This window comes from Folsomia candida, unplaced genomic scaffold (genome assembly GCF_002217175.1).
Source record: "Folsomia candida strain VU population unplaced genomic scaffold, ASM221717v1 Fcan01_Sc001, whole genome shotgun sequence".
Taxonomy (NCBI): Eukaryota; Metazoa; Arthropoda; class Collembola; order Entomobryomorpha; family Isotomidae; genus Folsomia; species Folsomia candida.
Genome location: NW_019091193.1, coordinates 8,445,761 through 8,464,308, shown reverse-complemented (window position 1 = coordinate 8,464,308; position 18,548 = coordinate 8,445,761). Strand labels below are relative to the sequence as shown.

The following is an 18,548-nucleotide window of genomic DNA, read 5'->3' as shown; positions in this document are numbered from 1 at the left end:
ATCCGAGACTGAGTTGCAATATCTAAGCTATGTGTATCATTCTCAGTTTGCAAATAATTCCTAAAATAATTTGTACTTGTCATGGATCTTAAGCAACAGTGGAATGATAGCGCAACATTTGCAAGGTTTACAAGAAAAGTGAAAATCGCCATGGCACCGTGGAAGACAACAATTGACATTATAGAAATTCTCAGGAGCATCTTCACTGGCGATGAAATCAGAATAAAATCCCGAAACCAAAAGTATGTTGGATCAACATTCTCCAACAGGATGGTTGCGGCAGCGACAGTAAGTGGCGTTGATACTGGAGCAGGAATCATGAAATGGAGAAGCAGTCCAACAAAATCGGATTGGTCAATACCTTCATACATACATAAATAAAGGTTATAAATTAATTCCCTGCAGTAAAATGACAAAAAACTTGCCACCATCATCCACAACTTCTTTAATTGTCTGCAGATTTCCCATGACGAAGCATATTTCATCCACTTTAGAAACAAAGGAACCGATGACAACCGTTGCTAGTACATTTGCACAAATATAAAACACCAACATTAGAATTCCTACAAAATTAAGATCAGGATCTTTCTGGTGTGAAACAATTTCCCAGGTCGCAAAGGAGAGAAAGTTGATTGTCACCGATACAACCAGAGCTGACATGAGGTACCATGGTACCAGTTTTCTCTTTGGAGTTGGCGTTGGTCTCCATGTCACCTTATTCCACGTGATATATTGAGGGTAACAACTTTCACTAAAAATAGCAGATCGTTGCAAGGCAACAAATGCCCCATAATTAGGAATACGAGCTATGAGTTTTTGAAATTTCATGATCTGCGGATACCAGTATCGGTTGGTAAGTAAACTTTACCAAAGATAAGACTGGATGACTAGATAAGTATCAATCGAGACGATCTAAACCTGACGCAAGTTAAGCCACATTGACAAATATATTATTTATGTATTCTATTATCTATTTATTATGGATGTATTCATAACCAGTCATGTGTATACATACTAACTTGAAAAACAAAAGCACTCATGTATACTTATGTACGTATGTATGTACATACGTTGTTTTGAGAAAGCGATCTTTCACAATAGTGGAAAATATATTTCTAAGCTTTCTTTCCATGGTTAGTTTTATTATTTGCCTTAAAAAATATCGATTAAATTAAGCAAGCTCAAGCAACCTCTTACTTAATTGTTGATTAAGTAACATGGAACACGTGTAATTGCTTGACCTTCAATCCAAATAAAGCCATTCTAAAATTACTCTTATTGCTGAAAAATAATTTGTACATGTTGGATTTGTCTTTAAGTACGTACAATTCTCAACATTTAGGCTGCTGGGAGCTGATGGAATATTTTCATTTTTCATTCTTATAAGAAGGGTATGGCAGCAAATCCAAAATTTTGGATTTTATTTTTGTACTGAACTTTGGATTTTACATAAATGACAGATCAAATATGAATATGAATCGCCCATTTGAAATAAAATATATATTTATAAGGAATATTGATAGGTACATATGTAAGAATATGTAAATTTTTGAAGCTTTGTCGACTGCGTAAACTAATCCTAAAAGAAAGCATGTGCATAATACGCATATTCTGTACGTATGTACATAACGTTGTGTTTATTTTCGTGAAATAAGTATGTTGGCTCGTCTTCAGTCAGCATGCACTTCTGAATTCATTGAAAATATGTAAATCGACGTATTTTAAAAATATAATCGTTCACTGAGAACGAGCTTTATTATCTTTCAATTATAATTTCCATACGTTCCAGCAAGTGGGCCAGCAATGAAATAATTCAGCTGTGAACCCCCATTAACCATTAATTTCCTAGGTGGTCTCCATTTGACTTCGTTCATGAAACTAGCCTCCATGCAATTTACACTCCAAAAATCGGCCAGCTTTTCATAATATTCTCCAAATATCCTACCGAAAACAGGATTGTCTCTAGCACTCGTCCATTCACGGACCAATACGGAAAGAAAGTCTTGGGAGAAATGCGCATAAAATTTCGATGTGATCAGTGGAATCTTGGTCTCATAATGAGGCATGCATATTCCCAGAACAGTGGCAAATATCCGCCACAATGAATCAATCGCATAATTGAAGGAAAATTCTTGGTCTGCTTGTTCAACATTATAAACCAGTTCCACTTCAGAAGTACCATTTACGTGATCTTGCTTTAGAAACACAAAATAGTTCGAATGATCGGCCATTATTCGCTTAAACTTGAGTTGAAAATGTTTTGGATCTCGTCTTTTGCACTCCTCCAAAACTTGGATAATTTCGTCCCAAAAAGGACGCTTTTCTGGCAACGGCGTTACTGTACAGGTGACCACGGGAGGTCCATCTTGTGGAACACATTCGGCCAATCGTTGAGGGCAAGCTGCTCCGGGTGTGGTGCAGTTTCCAGGCAAGAGGACTTTATCATATGGAAGAGTGTCTGGAACATTTGGTGTGTGTTATTATTTAAATAATCAACAGTTATGTATGTACATACACATAGAATCAGGTATCAAGTTATATCACAACCTTTCACAAAATCGATGAGATATCCCTTAATAACTCGATTTATGTTTAACGCAAAATGTGCCTTGATCATTGGACTGCAGGCCATGGAAAATATGTCCGCCAGCAACTGGAGAACAATTCCCCTCCACGAGTCGACAGGTTTCCAATCTTGTATAGAACAATTTGGCGTTGTAGCGTTGTCGCACACGTTCCAATTAGCCATCCGTGCTTTGAGGAGTTGACATGCTCGCTTGGTTTCAGGTTTCGAGTTAATACAGGCCTCTGGACAAGACTTATTAATGACGGATAATTACTAGCAGAGTGAAATTTTGAGCTAGTGCCACCTTTTCGTTTTGGAAACATGCCACAAGTTTTATCCATAGCTGCAGGAACATCAGACGGATAAAGAGTGAGGTCAGTATCTTTACTAGACTGTTTCGGTGGGAGGTGTATGTAATCTTCCTTCTTGTCCCGCTTTATAACAAGATAGTCGGATTTTAAGGGGGTAGACATATCTGCACATTTTGGGTCTCCGCCAGATGCAGCTATCTACATATTTATACATCCAAGAAGTTATTAATTACATCAAAATCTTTTAAATCCAATAATTCTTTGGAGATTGATTATTAAGTAAAATTCGCACTTCACCTTTACGGCAGCTATAAGATCGCGATATGTCTGATTTGTGTGCCAAATCTCGTTTTCTAGTTTATTTCGAAGTGTTTCTGCCTTGGCGACGCCGGCAGCTACTTTCTGCCACTCTTGATAATAATCTCCCGTAGAGTTTGCGCCCCTCTTGCTCAGCAACTAAATACATATACACATGCACACACTCTACGAGTAGATAAGATACCTGATTACATACATGTTATGTAATACTGAAATGTACAAATTATTACTAATCCTAAGTTGAACCTCAATAAAAGTGCAATTTAAGAACTTGAAATTATGGCTATATGTACATCTTCCATGTTTTTCTCCAATTCTTCCCAAGCCGTTTTTGCCAAGTTGTAGACTTCAGTAAGATTCGACTTTCGCGTCCAACCGTTTCGGCGACAAAGTAAAAGTTTTGCTAGTAATACTTTCTCCCTCTCTTTTTGTGCTTTCTGAAAGATTGGTTTCAACAAGCTTATTAACTTACTATATTATTCAAAGGTATAATAATTAAAGCACTCGCATCGTCTTTATCCTTCTGTGGTATGGCTGGGTCTGGATTTGTCCTCTCTGCCTCCACATTGAGTTTATGAATTTTTACGACTCTCTCAATTTGTTCTGCGTCACATGCAGAACAATTGTTCAATTTTTCACACTTTTCCTCTACCGGTGGCTGTGGACATTTTGGGGGTGGCCCAGGAGGGGATGGGAGGTCGTAGCAGATCAATGTTACAGTCCAATCCACGCATGGGTCTGTGGTTGGTGGGTAGACATCCTTGTTCACCGTTGTGTACCCACGGCCCACCTTTATTAATTGAAATTTACTATGAAATTAGAATTTTTCATTTAATATGCTTATGACAACTTTTTATCAAGGTAAACTGACTGGATCTGCTTCAGGAAGTCGTCCAGATTTATTAAAATAGAGCAGCAGATCCGGATCAAGTAATTCTTTCTCATCACCCTTTGTTGTAAAATTTACTATTTGTTCTTTACGCTCCGTAACGAGCTTTTTAGTATCTACAAAAAATGTACTCTAAAAATTTAGCCATATGTATGATTTGAATTTCTCACAATTTGTGTAATTATCAGGGTTTTCACATCTTGAAACAACAGCGTCTTCTCCATTTCTTACGGCGAGGGCTTCAAGTGCATATGAGACTCGAGCTTGTTGGTCTTCAACTTTTGGTGGCGTCGAGGCTCCCTCAACCAGGTCGAGATTAGTGTTGATGTGGGGATACGATAATTTACAGAACGTACCCTCGTACCCTAAATAGCCCGGGTCATTCTTTTCTACTTCATCCGGTATATGGTCTTTGACATTCAGGGCGCCTTAGAAAAGGGAAAAAGTAATTATTCCAAAAACAATAAAGTCTGCCGTAAATCCTGATTTCATACCAGTTCTGATCCGTATTTGAGTTTTTTTCTTCCCTTTCACAAGGATGCATTCAGTATCATCTCCAAAAATAAACATTGACGTGGCATTAATTTTATTCTCTGTCTCCTTTAAATCTATTACTGGAGTAGACGAGTCATCCTGAACGATTAACTCCAACGATGGGGCATGCATAAGAGTCATATGCGGTTTTCGGTAATCGTTTGGATCCCCCATCAGCAAAATTGCCATGAGCTAGAAATACGCCACAACAAAATATTTATGTATTTACAGATATCTTGGTGGACATAGCTGTAATAACAAATAGACAGTAATGATTCTCACGGTTTTCTGTGATGATGTTGTACTTGTATCTGGGCCATTTGCATAATTGGTTAGGAAACAATTATGTATAAACATGTGTAGCTCGGGTTGATGGTACACAATGTGCCCGATATCCGTTGTATTAGCATAGTACATCCATGTCCTTATAAAAGAAAGACTATAAAACAATTTTTATGGCCACGTACATGTACATGTGTAAATATATATACTTCTGTATTGCATTTCCAATTTACTAAATAAAAACTGACTCACAGTCCGTTTACACAGACATAAGTGTTTTCCATGTCCGGCAGGTTAAAATCGGTGAGAAGGACGTTGGGTGGGTGGACACGGACAGGCTGTCCATTTTTTGCAAAATTTTGGCGTCCTTTGTAGTAATGAACGTATGGTTTATACAGTTGCTCCGCTTCACAGAAATGATCGAAAACTGTGGCGTGTTCCAACACAGTTTTCTTTCCAGTTAATCCTGTTTGTGATTCACAAACGGAAATGTTTATTAATGACGTCATTATTAAAATGACAATGACTGTGGGGGACATTTTCGTATGTAAATCATTAAAATTTGTAAATCTGATTATTTCCCTTGGTATAGAAATTTGTTAAACGAAAATAATTGTGCATGATACTTGCAGTTTGCTGTAGATAATACTTCCTTGTTTTGTTTAGGTTTGTTTGTAAATAAAAGTATATTTATTACCTTATTAAATTATATTTCATATGTACCTATCATGCTATGGCATCGAGTTTCAACTGGTACAGATGCATAATTCATGCAGCATCGTTGATTTATGGTCCGTTTCTCGCTTTGGAAGGTACTTATCCTTTATAAGGATGATTCTGGTGTTGCTCTTTTGTTAGGTATAAAGTTACATAAAAACAGTACACACAGTATATGCATTTTTATTTTATAGCATCAGAATTTACATACATATGTATGCACATATGTACAATATCTCTGTAGCAGTAACCTACATAAGTATGTCATACCCATTAGAATTTGTTCAGATCCGATTATATCGATTCAAAAATACCCGATTCAATTAATTTGTGTCAGCAATTTATTGTCAGTATATGTATTATGCCCCCAACAGTTTAACTCTTAACTCTTTCTTCTCACTTAAATGATTTTGTGACAAGCTGTTCAATGCGTACCTAAATACATATTTAGAGCTCATTATGAATACAAAATCAGCGATTAATGAATTTTGTATTATTGCCAATTCAATTATCTCTGTGGTACATTAACTTGCTAAAAATATCATAAATTGTGTTTTCTTTCCTATTTACCCACGTCGCGTGTCTGTTTGGTGGTCCCATTCATCGCATGCCTTGTCATTTCCTAATTTCAATCTCTCCATAATGAGACCTCATTAAGATTCATTGTTTTTTTTTGTGGTGGCCAACTTGATTTAAACGGGCGATTGACCAGCCGGGTTTGTATAAAAGTTGGGGTCGGTGGACATGGCAGGGTTGTTCTGTTTTATCCCTCATATTGCATGTCCGTCGTTGTCTTTGTGTGCCTTCAAATTCGTCATGAATCTAGACCAGATATTTGACGTGTCCATGGTCCGGCGACGCAGGTTGCAGGACATGGCAAAAATAAAAGTCGAATGTCTTGAGGACTACCTAAAGTACATGGATCGGATGCCGGAAATAAAAATGGTCCCTGAAAAGGTTACCATCATTAACTTGTTCGATCAATTTATTTTTTAAAATTAACTGTCCTCACAAAGTTGTGTTTACTTAAATAAACAGATTGATTTAGAAGAGTTAACCAGATCATCGAACGATTTCTCGTTCACTCCATCGAAAAAAGAACGCTTGGAACTAGACGCTAGTCGATTACCTCTTGTTCTCGGTAATCCAGTTCCTGTGAGCATGCAAGAAGTTCGGATGGACGACCTCGCTGCTGTGGACATTCACTGGAAAATGCTTACAGATCTTCGTCCCTTAAACCGCATAGAGGAGGATATATTTAACAGACTACTTGATATGGGTACATATATTTGTCATTATTTTAAATCAATTTTGGCAATATGTACATAAATTGCTGGTTTTCCGTTATTGTAAAACAGCCAAGTATCGAAGGAATACCAAAGCGTCAGAGGCCAAAGCTTTGGCACATGTAATCAGGTTCGTTCAACTTTTTCGTACATATCCCATTTCCGAAATTATAGAAATATGCACACATTTCAGCCAAATGCCAGGATCCTCTGGTCAGGCTAAAGCAATCGCTCTCGGTTTCATCACCTCGAAATCTAAACGAGGCACAATGGAGACCAAGATAAAAACGTGTCGTGAATGTGGTCTTGAGTTGTGCACGGGTGCCTGGTGTCGGTTGGGTCACTACGATTATTACATTCGAGAAATTCTGGATAAGGATGAGCTGGAAGCGGAAGAGAAGGGATTCAGCCTCAAAGGGGTCATAGCTCAAGCCAACTCAAAACCAGATGCGGCCGCTGCGGAAGAGAAAGTCAGAGCGAGAAGAAGAGCGAAAAAGGGGCCATCACTGAAAGCAATGATATCTGCTGTCAAACCAAAGAAAAAGAGGAAAAAGAAAGGAGAACAGTAGCAGTTTATGCATTTGTTCTGTGTGCGTGACAAGATCCAATCTCATGTCATCCTCACGTCGGTGACTAATCTAAATAGGAATTATCATGACAATATTTGTAAACTCCAGCAACAGATATAGCAACCTCGGGGAAACGGAGTGCATTAGATGCGTACTTGAGGTGCATCATTTGCTAGGAATATTTGACATTTTTTGACGTTTCCACATATTATGACCTGTGACCTCGTTTACTCACTCACGATCTTCTGGTACCTAGAAATGATGGCTATTTCTTAAATCCCCGCCCCAAACGACGTCTTAAACGTTCATAACTAAAAATTCAATCTTTTGGACCTTCGACATTGTATTCAAGGATTCGTCATTCGTGGTGAAATTTCCTTTAAAATAACACCCCGAAAATTAAGGTTAAATTTAATTGTGAACCACACTCCCTGGCGCTGAGGGGGTAGTCCGTGTGGCCCCATTATCGAATGGGCGGAGAACTAAAAACTACAAACATAATGGCGGAAACGGAGTTTGATTATATTAAGGCGTTCAGATCTGATTATACGGGAGGACAAGACAGACGGACGGACAAAACGATAACAATAACTCCGCGTCACGCTCGTTAATAATAACATAGGTATCAATTACTTTCTCCTCCAGAATTACTTTGATGAATACACACAAGATGTATTAACACAATTTGACATTCACCATTTACAGTGCACACAAATTAATATATTAGTGCTTTCAAAAGAGATACCTATCTACAATTTATTACGTAAACAGAAAATCAGGTAACAATATATTCATGACGCACACAATATAGGTAGTTTTCACATCAAAATTAAATTGATAGTCGATATTACTATTTCAGAGTAGCAAAACTCTTTCTGCACACACGCTCATTCACTGCATAAATATTGCAAACACCGTTTCACTCTATATTTTATTACTTCCCATCTCCGATCTTTCCTCCTCCTGCAAATGTATCTGGAGCAGAATTGATTAAACAATCCATCCACGAACAGACACCTGTGCGTGTCTGATTTGGATTCGAATATTCAACTTTACTCCTTTCCTGACCCAGTCTTGAAACCTGAGCCACTGCTCCACAATCACAGATCCATGCATTCATCTCTATATCTTCATCATGGCGTTAAAATTGGACGAACTTATCAACAAGAAGAAGGAACCAAACCAAATTTTAGACCTTTCCAAAGTAAAAATTAGATCACGCGAAGAATTAGATAAATATTTAGATAAAGTTCCAGAGTTTAAAATAAGGCCAGAGAAAGTTCGCCCAGAAGATGTTCGCGTCCGGGACTGCGAGTCCTCATTCAAACGAGGACGACGCGAAGGACGGAAACAATTTGAATATGGTGACCCATGTCCCGCTTCCATGCGATCTGTTCGTCTCGAAGGTTGAGTGTTTAATAAATGAAATTACTGACATTTTATGCAAATGATTTGCTATTTAAATAGATTTGGCCGCGGTTGACATTTCTTGGCGGATGCTGACCATGCTGCGCCCCAATAACCGATTGGAGGAGGATATCTTTGGTCGCCTAGTGGAACTGGGAAAACTTCGTCTCGGAACAAGAAACTGGGAAGCGAAGCAGTTGGCCCAAGCAGCCAGTGGGGCGCCGGGGTCACAATCCGCAGCTCTGGCCGCTTCTATTGGGATACTCGTGTTTAAAACTAAGCGTGGCAGCACCGAGACTCGGATCAAAATTTGTCCCCTTTGTGGTCTCGAGTTGTGCACGGGAGTATATTGCAAGGGTAAATCTTAAACGTCATATATGCATAAACACTTTAATAAATAGTTTATTAGTTATGTAATAATGTGCTTAATTTTTACAGAATTTCCGTACGACTCTTACACCCGTATGATGGTGGACAAGGACGAAGTTGAGGAGGGTAAGGCCCCAGATAGGCGGCGGTCACAGTCCAAAGGTCATAATTCGAATAAACCACTTACCGGTAAAGGTAGTGGTAAAAAACGAGTAAAAAAGAAACGCAAAAGGAAAAAGTAGGTAATGTAAATTTTACGGAATGTGCTTCTATTGTGATTTAACAAAATGCTAAAAATTCGAGTAATAAAAAAAGCTGGCAATCTATTTAGTTTAACGTATTTTTCACTATAAATTCACACAATGTACAAAATGGATTTATTTTATTGAGGGTATTCATTGCGACTTCGCATGTTCGCATCGCAACATAACTTTTTCGAAATTGCGAATTTTGCGAAGCAACAAAGTGAACACACTTCGCGAATGACAAAATTCCGAAAATTTGGTATACAAATGTCTCAAATTTTGCAATGGGAAAAATGTTAATTTCCATGAGTTACCGAAGTTTTGCGTCTGAAATTTACCAAATAAGAAATTTTAACAATTCAAAGCCCCAAACTTTCGTAACCAATAGAGATTTATGGAGTTTTCCTATTGCAAGATTTGTGAACTAAATACTAGCTTTGGAGATGCGCCGGAAATCAATTTTCAAGCCAATAATTTTTGCGAACTTTATTGTTTTGCGAACGTTGCTAACGATGCGAACTCGAAATGAATACCCTACTTGTCATGACCGCAAGATGATTACTTCGAAGGATACATTTTCATATGTATTAGCAGAAGAGAAACTTTAAAGCTTCACTGGAAACCAGTCTATTTTTTGACATATCGTCAATTGAAAGAAGATATCTCATCAAAGAAAAAGGTACAGATAAGTAAATGCTAATTTAGAGTAAAAAATCGTCGTGACTTGACAACATGCCTGAGTTGCCATTTATGTATGTACTTATTTTCTATTCCATGGATTGTCAATTATTTACTAATTTACAAATTAGTTGACTCCACCCATCTTATATAAACTTTACTAATTTGCTAATTATAATTCGCCAAATTACCTAAAAACAAAAATACAATTTCTACATACTCGACCAGAAACAATCAATGACGAAAGTAGCTCCTTCCAAAGTCTTGAGAAGCGTTGCACCCTTTTTAACCTACCAATTTGCAACGTTTCTGAAATTCCTCCAATATTTTGGCAGATTTCCGCTAACATTTAACACCGTTTCCGATCGACGTCAACAAATACAGGGTGGTTAAAATGTCACGCAACAATGGAAAATTTTTCGATGGGAAAAATTTGTAAATTTCCATTAGTTACCGAAATTTTGTCTCTAAAATGCAACATTTTAAGAATTTTGTCATCAGTTTTGATAATAATTTTTAAAAATCTCAATCCGAAATCTTGTAACTAATGGAGATTTAGGGACTTTTCCCATTGAAAAATTTTCCATTGTGGCGTGACATTTTAACCACCCTGTACACTTTTCTTTTCAATGCAACAGTCCACAGTTTTTCATCTCGGTGACATCCACGCTGATAATTTGTGTAACTTGCATAATTTCTATTGTACGCAATGAATCTCTACAAATCCAAGTACTTCTTATGGAAGGAATGTACGTTCTTGATGTTTTACCCATTTGCATACTTAAATGTATAATAAAACAAATTCTATCTCAGTTTTCCACCTTTGCTGGCGAACCAGCAACGGAAAAACCATTCCATTGGTCAGCTAGCAGCCAACATCGTCATGTCTTTCGAAATAATTTCAACGCTTCATGTCCTGATTGACTTCTTAATTTCTTGGTGGAAGGCTCCCGACTTGGCAAAATGGTTGAATCATTGGAACATAATTGAGACAGAAATTAAAGAATGGATTGGATTTGACATCGCTAACATATTACCAGCTCGACACACGACCTACAAATTTCAATGTTATTTAGCCATATTTTACGTTATCATGCCAGCCTTAATTTTTGGTACACTGCTCGTTTCATGGGAGTTTAACATAAGTTATCCAATTTATTGTGTCATGCTAATCGTGCATGCTTATGCATCGATGGTGTGCTATTGTGCTGAGGATGCAAAGGCAATCATTATGTTCAAATGCTTGGTGGAGGGGTTTGGAAAGGTATGTTATTTATTTCTACATTATCGTAAGTGAACCTCTGACTACTTGACTCGGTGGGACTCAATGTACATTACGTACATTATGAAAATATTAATTAACTATATTTCAGATCTATGCTCACCTTGAAACCAATCCGCAAGCACTTGATGCACGAAAACTAGAGCACATTTTAACCAAAATTAGGTCACAAGCATATTACTGCGGGACGCACATGGCGTTTCAGCAATTGTTGCTCATTTTAGCAACGATATATTTTGCTGCAGGGTCATTATTTGCTACCGTCACTATTTTAAGTGGTCCAGTTGGAGATACGAAGGATGAGCTGACCATGATCGCCGTGGTCAGCATTAGCGCGATACAAACAATGGCGAGACTGTATTTTAAAATTCGAGTCGCTGTGGGGATTACAAGGGAGGTACATATATTTTGTTTCCAGTTGTCCAGTTGCATGACAAATTATGTGGAAAAATTATTCTCATTGTTACATGTTCAGGAGAGCCGAGTATCAGATATGATTAAAAAAAGAGAACTTGGAGATCAGAGGGTTGCGGTTGATGTGAGTACTTCACAGTCAACAGTGATATTTATAAGCATAATTCTGTATGTTCTGACGTTGGTTTCGACATTTATTACCAATTAAACATATTTTTACTCAGCTTAGAAATGTTCACGACATGCTGACCAATAACCCCACAGAAATTTCCTTGAGTGATTTTGTCAAATTGAACAATGATTTGATTTTGGGGGTAAGAAGCTCTTAATAGATTGACAAAATTTATAATTTCTCTTACTATTGTTAGTTATCTGTATAAATAGGTGTTTCAACAAATCTTCACACAGTTCATCGTTTTAATGCAGTTTCACAAAATAAAGGAAGGGTAAATGTTGTAAATTTTATAATTTCAACCATCTCACCTTTTTCGTGTTAACGTATTACCTTAATTTATTTGTTTATCTTAATGGCAACAAATAAAAAAATGTAGTTAAAAAAACTAAATCTCCATGGATTGAATTGAAAATTGAAGATGTAATGAAAATGGAAGCCAATTGAAACTTTAACGGTGAGACTAATTTTCTAATTATAAGGACATTTGGCGAGAGAAGGGCAAAGTCAACAAATTCCCTGTTTTTATTAGAAATATCATTTCCAAAAAGTTAAGACGGTTACGAGATTTTGTAAGCGTCGTAAGATTTTGTCATCGAAAAAAATCACGATCTTTACGAAGTCTGGCCCTTGTTTTTTTCTTCATAATCTATTTTACGTTGCTAAGGATACGAAGAAATAATGAATCCTATTTTTCATCCTCAAGTGAATGTGGAGGGCGCGTATGCAAATTTTTTGAATCATGTTAATGTTTTGTTGTGTAACTATTAAATTTTAAATCATTTTTTCAGCTTTCTATGATCATAATACTACACCTAAAAATTTCACATTTTCTGAGCAACCTTAACTGGAAGTATGGCGTCAACGCTACTAATTTTCACGTGGATTCTTTTAAATCTTTTAACCTCAGGTATATTAACTTTTATTTGCCAATTTTTATACTATTATCTGGTGTCAAATATATCTCAATGAATTTCTGTGTTTTAGATGCAAGATTCTGCTACAAGTGTTTGTCACTGGATTGTCCTGGAGATGATAACGTTCTTTGTGAAGATGTTCGAGCCTTTGTCATGGCTCAACTTCGAGCATATTATAATTTTGAATACCTACCACCTTGCCCAGACGACGATAGTGGCAGCGAGTGGTTGGAAACATGGCTGTACAGCACCCCATGTAAACGTACTCGTATGCCATACGAAGTTTGTACAGCTGGAAAAATTCGAGTCAGGTCATCCATTGGGAACTATACGATTACATCGCATGCTTCCGTTCTTGGCTGTGCAAATGAAAAGTTGGTGACCTCAATCAAGACGACGATTATGGAGAATAAATCTCATTGCGACGTTAGTCCTAACCTGCAGGGGAGCAAATCGGATGCTGGGATATCTCGTACCATGGTTTTGAAACACTGTAATGAGCCCGGGGCCATTTGCCATGACGCGGATTTTTGCGTCGACGTGAAACATGGCGCTATCAACATTTGGAGCGAGGAAAATGACCTCATCGTGCCTGCTAGGGACTACGGAATGATGATTGGAATTATCTCAGGCGTTTCTATCCTTTTGATTGTTCTGCTTGGAATCAGCTTGTATGCACTTGCACATTTCAAGAAGAAACGGTCGAAATTCGTGATGATTTATAACGATTGTTCTGGTCCCATAGGATATCAGTGGTAAAAATATATATACATAGGTCACATGGGGACGCTAGATAAGTTTGATGAAAGAGCAACTTTAGAATATTTTCTGTATTTGGTAATTTGAAGTACATCAACTTATTGTTCGAATATTATATAACTATTAAATTGTTCTTAATTGTTATTCATACTTGATTAATTAGGGTACGTCGGTACAAATTTATGTAAAACTTATACACTTACATAAATAAGCATTATTATACAATTTATGTATGTTTTCTCTTCGTGTAATCAGTCAAAGTTGTCAGATTATTGTAATAAAATCCAATTCATTATGCATCCATTTTGTATATTTACATATATGTATCTGATGTAGTGTGATGATATAGCACAATACTGAATTACAATACTGTGGTAGCACAATACTGAATTATTCTGAGGGATTATAATAACCAAATATGGAGATTATATATTTAATAGCCTCAATCCAAACAAATTATATACATGAAAGTCAACAAAATTAATTCAAAATTTGGACAATTTTTTTATGAAGTGATAAATTAATTGTGCTTTATTAATAATCCCTTCATAAGTCACCAGTTTTTTAAGCCTGAGGTAAAATAGCATAATCAGCTATGAGACACAAGTTATTGGCATTTCTAGCCATTTTTATGTATCCTTTGTCACCCCAGTTAGTATCCCAGCTAAAAAATAGTCCATTTCATTAAAAAATTCAATTTGAATGACATTTGACAGGATGTCGAAAAGTTTCTTTATTTATACCTGTTTTTGACAATCCAATAATCCTGGTTATTCTCTGAGCCATACCCAACTACAAGAACAGAGTGGTCGTATCTGAATCAAGTAATTCAATCAATGATTACATTTTTTGGCTCAGAGAATACTTGATTCGTAACCAAATTCAATGTTTCTGATTCAAACCTCGTATTACTGCATGGAGAGTTCATGACGCCACTTCGATACCCTTGGAATGCGCTGTTCACCTCGATCACGACGGAGTGGACACCGTACGTGGAGACCCACTCCTTGAGCATATTTTCGTCGCCCTTGGTGGTCTTGTAGTAGTTGCTAACTTTCGCAGCCTTCGTCTTCCCTGAGGCGCGGCATGATCCTTCTTTTGCTTCGTATCGATATTGGGCTTCCGTGGTTTGGCCTTGACTTTTCATGTAGTCGTAAATTGGTTCTGGCCAATTTCCTGAACAACGACCTACTCCACTTCCGGTGGGGCAATCCACTAATTCTTGTTCGGACAAATCCAAATCACGGACGCCTTTGTAAAGAGCCATTGCAGACTCGAGACCCCCTGTTTTTTCACAAGAAATTAACATATTTATTATCTGATGTATGTACATATGTGTAAATATGTATGTATTTGGATACCTGTTACGGCAAAATCTGTACACGAACCACAGCTTCCCTGCATCTTTGGTGGGGTGACAATTCCATATTGCCGCCAATCTTTGGAAGCAGCCGCAGCACGGACAGTCCTCCTTCCGAATGGCGTTCTTAATGGCGTCATAAGTTCAAACACATCACGACGAGTAATATTTGGGATTAAAGCACCAGTATATTTGGCTCGAACTTCGTCCAAAGTCAAATCCGAAAAAGGGTTAACTCCCATCGTAAAGGTCTCCAGCCCCTGTTTCGCATTCAGGTTGTGCTCAAAAACTGACAAAACGTTACTCTTGAAAGTACTTTTGCTTCCTTTGTTTGCAGGATTTTTCTTGAATTTGGCCTAATAAAAAATGTACATATAGTTTTACATACCTAATTTCATAGAACATGTTGTCTTTATTTTGAACTTACGGCAAAGTTAGAGTAGGCTGCGTCTAAAGCTCCTGCTTGTAGAGCAGTGTCAAACTTGGAAACAGCTTGACCAACGGCATTGACGCCGATATTAGGGACTGCCACTTTCAAGCCGTTAAATACCCCTTTAGCTCCTCCACCCATGATATCCTCCACATCAAAGACCTCAATTCCTATAACAAATATAAGCAAAATTTAAATTAAGTCGAGTAAGCACAAATTTTCAAAGTTAAGGTTTCGTTAAAGGACCTAAGACGTATCCTGTAAGCCCTAAAAGGGCTATAAAGATTGACAAATTGTTCATCTCGATTTTGCTGTTTTGAGTTCTTACAAACGACTATAATTTTAGGCATCAATGGACAGAGTTTTATATGGCAGACCTTGAACACGTCATGTTTCGAACCACCCAACGTAGATAATATTAATTGAACCCTACGTTAACCATTATTATGCATACTTTAACCAATTATTTCCTAGAATTACAAACTTTATGTTTTAGCATCTGTCTGTTCAGATTTGCGTCATCAAATTTCTTTGAAATTACGTTCACGTGTCCATATTTTTAACGTAATGGTCATTGCGGTTACCCAAAAATGTGTACGAACGAAAATAAATTAAGTATTACAAGCACTTCCGATGCCCAACAATGAAATTATTAAATTCTAGGTGAAATGTATAGGTGGCATCTGGCTGTTTTGTGGTCTATTTCTATGTAGCGAATTGAAACCTGTCCTTCGACAAGAATCTTATCAGATTATCTTAATTAGTGCACATCAGGTCGTAATGCTATTCTATTTCATCTAGATTATAAATAGATAGAGGTACGTTAAAACGCATAATCAAGGGAAAAAAGTATGCGACGATATTTAATAAAATAATATGCGTACTATTTGAGACTCATCACAGGAACTTGATTATTTACGTATACGCTATTTTATTTTTGTAATAGATATTATAGCACTGCAAATTTACATACGTTAAAATACTACATTGATTTACTGTAGAATAAAACAAGAATGAATATGTACATAACGTAACAGATTTATACACAGATCCCATCACGTAAAATAATTATTTCAGATTAATGACTATGAAAATTATACCGTCAGGCCTGCCAGTCCCTGATAAATGAAATATGCTAAAATTAATCGATCAAATTATTTTTATTGTAAATTGCAGCAATAAATTTTGTTGTACAGATGGAACAATAAAGTTATCTGTTTTCTCCCAAAATCCGGCTCATCATACGACCAACAGCGGATACTTGTTTTCCACGTTTAGTTGCTGCGTTAACGTAGTAAATAAATTGCATATGTTTAAAATTAAGACCGATCTGTTTTATAATTCAAAGTAATTAATTTCCTTCTTTTTTCATACCATAATCAGGAACACCGCTGAGTCCGGCAAAATCCCAACAGCCTGCTGTATTGATCACTGTAATGGCAGATTGTGGGAACAAAATAATAATGTCGTTAAGTTCAGCCACTTCAGCATAGTGGGTTTTATAAGCGGCCGCGTATCCTCCGAGGAACTCGTTAGAATTACACCCATGAAATGCAATATGAAATCTGCACATTTTTGTTGTTCCATTCTGGCAATTTTTTGGAACATAAAGATATCCTTTCGGCGACATGGAGATTACGATTGGGTCGTACACAGAGAATTCGAGTTGATTAAAATCAACAATTAGTCCATCTGGTTGATACCCTTTCTCTGGTCGGGTTAGATTTTCGCCGTAGAAAAAGTTGAGCATTTCATACGCTGCGTTATAACCACATTCATTAATGTAAAAGTAGTCAGCATTGTGTTCCCCACACGGTCCTCCGAATCCATTACCGTCAACTGGCTAAAGATAGATAAAGAATAAAATTAATCATATTATGCAAATCAACCATGTTAAATAGTTGAACAGTGTGTGAAGTTATTTAGTGAATAGGATCCTCATACTTGGCCGTGACCAGCATTAATGGAAAGTTGTGCATGCACTTCTGCCCCCAATCTCTTGTACATGTCGACAACATTTCCACTTGACAGGAACGGGACGACCGAGTCATTCATGCCATGGTACACATAAACTTTTGAGTCGTTCATGTTGGTCAAGGGGTCGATCAACCCTTGGTCAGCCAGGCTAGCGGCTGCTCGAATCAGGTTCGAGATATTTGTCTTGTACGGAGTTCCGAGGCAGTTTAAGAACTCTTCTTCAACTAGAGCACACGGATATGCGGCTAAAATTTTGAAAAGGGACATTGAAAAGAGAACTTGCTAATGCCCTGGTAATTTGTATTATTAACTATATGAAAAATATACCAGCTTCAAAAATCCCAGCACCAATGATTTGAGATGAGTAAGAAAAATGAACCTGTGTCGCGAAGGCCCCACCCGATGATATTCCAGATATTGTTATTGACGTTGGGTCCACATTGTAAGATTCTATAATTAGTTTTGCAATAGAAAATAGTACCTGAAATTTGAGTTGCCAATAAACTTACGTAAAGGAGGAAATTGCTGCCCTTGTACATGTGCAAATATAAATAGCAAAGGTGCAATTTTAGGGTACCACATTTTGATTTGATTCGTATTGCTTGGATGAAACTGTGTCTTTTAATTAACACAAATTCAAGTTTAAATATCTGAATCTCATTACATGTCAATCATTCATTAATTATATTATTATACGTAGCTGACGATCATAATTTGTGATTGTCATATGATCTGTCAATTATGGCAATTACTTAAAAAAAGATGGCATTGTGTTAAATAATCAGCAATAACGAGTACCATTTATTAATTCGTTGCATGGTGTAATACTGTGTGACGTACATATCTAAGTGCTATGTTTTTGCTTCACACAATTTGTCCACTAATCAGAATATGATAAGATCCATTTGTTAGAGTGTGATTTTGAGGGTGAGGCATGGGTGTCTTTGACAAGATAAATATTTAGATAATCTAATCTATCCAGGCAGATAAATCCAGCAATCAAAGAGACCAAGATAGATGAACATAAATATTGCCCTGACTGATCCTGAGTATGGACTTTACTCCC

At 37.1% G+C, this 18,548-nt stretch overlaps 6 protein-coding genes across 8 annotated transcripts; 3 read left to right on the top strand and 3 right to left on the bottom strand.

The window, feature by feature from the left end:
- Nucleotides 1-1,609: 1,609 nt before the first annotated feature.
- LOC118434185 lies at nucleotides 1,610-4,815 on the bottom strand. 2 transcript variants are annotated; one of them, XM_035847056.1, is made up of 7 exons: nucleotides 4,579-4,815; nucleotides 4,255-4,512; nucleotides 4,067-4,200; nucleotides 3,175-3,985; nucleotides 2,871-3,075; nucleotides 2,548-2,808; nucleotides 1,610-2,458 (listed from the first exon to the last, which is right to left on the bottom strand). In XM_035847056.1, exons 1-4 carry the CDS (start codon nucleotides 4,805-4,807, stop codon nucleotides 3,659-3,661), a joined length of 948 nt encoding a protein of 315 aa, XP_035702949.1. In that variant the 5' UTR covers nucleotides 4,808-4,815; the 3' UTR covers nucleotides 1,610-2,458; nucleotides 2,548-2,808; nucleotides 2,871-3,075; nucleotides 3,175-3,658. The 2 variants fall into 2 exon arrangements, with proteins under 2 accessions (XP_035702949.1, XP_035702948.1); XM_035847055.1 differs by having other exon boundaries at nucleotides 4,579-4,798.
- A 1,554-nt stretch (nucleotides 4,816-6,369) lies between these two features.
- On the top strand, nucleotides 6,370-7,472 carry LOC110841810. The gene is made up of 4 exons (XM_022087510.2): nucleotides 6,370-6,574; nucleotides 6,656-6,896; nucleotides 6,976-7,033; nucleotides 7,097-7,472. The coding sequence occupies exons 1-4, from the start codon at nucleotides 6,434-6,436 to the stop codon at nucleotides 7,470-7,472; spliced, it is 816 nt and encodes a 271-aa protein (XP_021943202.1). The 5' UTR covers nucleotides 6,370-6,433.
- On the top strand, nucleotides 7,294-9,574 carry LOC110841800. Of its 2 annotated transcripts, XM_035846779.1 has the most exons (4): nucleotides 7,294-8,251; nucleotides 8,332-8,878; nucleotides 8,940-9,236; nucleotides 9,318-9,574. In XM_035846779.1, the coding sequence occupies exons 2-4, from the start codon at nucleotides 8,608-8,610 to the stop codon at nucleotides 9,488-9,490; spliced, it is 741 nt and encodes a 246-aa protein (XP_035702672.1). In that variant the 5' UTR covers nucleotides 7,294-8,251; nucleotides 8,332-8,607; the 3' UTR covers nucleotides 9,491-9,574. The 2 variants fall into 2 exon arrangements, with proteins under 2 accessions (XP_035702672.1, XP_021943192.1); XM_022087500.2 differs by having other exon boundaries at nucleotides 7,294-8,878.
- A 1,194-nt stretch (nucleotides 9,575-10,768) lies between these two features.
- On the top strand, nucleotides 10,769-14,031 carry LOC118437646. The gene is made up of 7 exons (XM_035856836.1): nucleotides 10,769-10,920; nucleotides 10,985-11,435; nucleotides 11,545-11,850; nucleotides 11,929-11,991; nucleotides 12,092-12,181; nucleotides 12,252-12,949; nucleotides 13,027-14,031. Exons 1-6 carry the CDS (start codon nucleotides 10,910-10,912, stop codon nucleotides 12,315-12,317), a joined length of 987 nt encoding a protein of 328 aa, XP_035712729.1. The 5' UTR covers nucleotides 10,769-10,909; the 3' UTR covers nucleotides 12,318-12,949; nucleotides 13,027-14,031.
- Nucleotides 13,964-15,894, bottom strand: LOC110848029 (cathepsin L1). The gene is made up of 6 exons (XM_022095119.2): nucleotides 15,752-15,894; nucleotides 15,503-15,675; nucleotides 15,077-15,431; nucleotides 14,618-14,999; nucleotides 14,459-14,530; nucleotides 13,964-14,379 (listed from the first exon to the last, which is right to left on the bottom strand). The coding sequence occupies exons 1-6, from the start codon at nucleotides 15,804-15,806 to the stop codon at nucleotides 14,280-14,282; spliced, it is 1,137 nt and encodes a 378-aa protein (XP_021950811.1). The 5' UTR covers nucleotides 15,807-15,894; the 3' UTR covers nucleotides 13,964-14,279.
- A 752-nt stretch (nucleotides 15,895-16,646) lies between these two features.
- LOC110863622 lies at nucleotides 16,647-18,434 on the bottom strand. Its single transcript, XM_022112971.2, has 5 exons — nucleotides 17,992-18,434; nucleotides 17,810-17,932; nucleotides 17,450-17,727; nucleotides 16,880-17,348; nucleotides 16,647-16,786 (listed from the first exon to the last, which is right to left on the bottom strand). The coding sequence occupies exons 1-5, from the start codon at nucleotides 18,062-18,064 to the stop codon at nucleotides 16,716-16,718; spliced, it is 1,014 nt and encodes a 337-aa protein (XP_021968663.1). The 5' UTR covers nucleotides 18,065-18,434; the 3' UTR covers nucleotides 16,647-16,715.
- Between the last annotated feature and the right edge of the window lie 114 nt (nucleotides 18,435-18,548).

Bases quoted from the DNA above. Each gene is read 5' to 3' on its own strand.
- LOC118434185 (XM_035847055.1), bottom strand. From the start codon at position 3,039: ATGTCTACCCCCTTAAAATCCGACTATCTTGTTATAAAGCGGGACAAG. The intron at 2,809-2,870 runs GTGGCACTAGCT...AGTCTTGTCCAG, and splicing joins CATGTTTCCAAAACGAAAAG to AGGCCTGTATTAACTCGAAA. The intron at 2,459-2,547 runs GTTGTGATATAA...CAAATGTTCCAG, and splicing joins TCTCATCGATTTTGTGAAAG to ACACTCTTCCATATGATAAA.
- LOC110841810 (XM_022087510.2), top strand. From the start codon at position 6,434: ATGAATCTAGACCAGATATTTGACGTGTCCATGGTCCGGCGACGCAGG. The intron at 6,575-6,655 runs GTTACCATCATT...TTAAATAAACAG, and splicing joins TAAAAATGGTCCCTGAAAAG to ATTGATTTAGAAGAGTTAAC. The intron at 7,034-7,096 runs GTTCGTTCAACT...CACACATTTCAG, and splicing joins GCTTTGGCACATGTAATCAG to CCAAATGCCAGGATCCTCTG.
- LOC110841800 (XM_035846779.1), top strand. From the start codon at position 8,608: ATGGCGTTAAAATTGGACGAACTTATCAACAAGAAGAAGGAACCAAAC. The intron at 8,879-8,939 runs GTTGAGTGTTTA...CTATTTAAATAG, and splicing joins GCGATCTGTTCGTCTCGAAG to ATTTGGCCGCGGTTGACATT. The intron at 9,237-9,317 runs GTAAATCTTAAA...TAATTTTTACAG, and splicing joins CACGGGAGTATATTGCAAGG to AATTTCCGTACGACTCTTAC.
- LOC118437646 (XM_035856836.1), top strand. The intron at 11,436-11,544 runs GTATGTTATTTA...ACTATATTTCAG, and splicing joins TGGTGGAGGGGTTTGGAAAG to ATCTATGCTCACCTTGAAAC. The intron at 11,851-11,928 runs GTACATATATTT...TTACATGTTCAG, and splicing joins CTGTGGGGATTACAAGGGAG to GAGAGCCGAGTATCAGATAT.
- LOC110848029 (XM_022095119.2), bottom strand. From the start codon at position 15,806: ATGAACAATTTGTCAATCTTTATAGCCCTTTTAGGGCTTACAGGATAC. The intron at 15,676-15,751 runs GTCCTTTAACGA...TATTTGTTATAG, and splicing joins GCTTACAGGATACGTCTTAG to GAATTGAGGTCTTTGATGTG. The intron at 14,531-14,617 runs GTTTGAATCAGA...TACTTGATTCAG, and splicing joins TCTCCATGCAGTAATACGAG to ATACGACCACTCTGTTCTTG.
- LOC110863622 (XM_022112971.2), bottom strand. From the start codon at position 18,064: ATGTGGTACCCTAAAATTGCACCTTTGCTATTTATATTTGCACATGTA. The intron at 17,933-17,991 runs GTAAGTTTATTG...AACTAATTATAG, and splicing joins GCAGCAATTTCCTCCTTTAC to AATCTTACAATGTGGACCCA. The intron at 16,787-16,879 runs GTATGAAAAAAG...ACGTTAACGCAG, and splicing joins CAGCGGTGTTCCTGATTATG to CAACTAAACGTGGAAAACAA.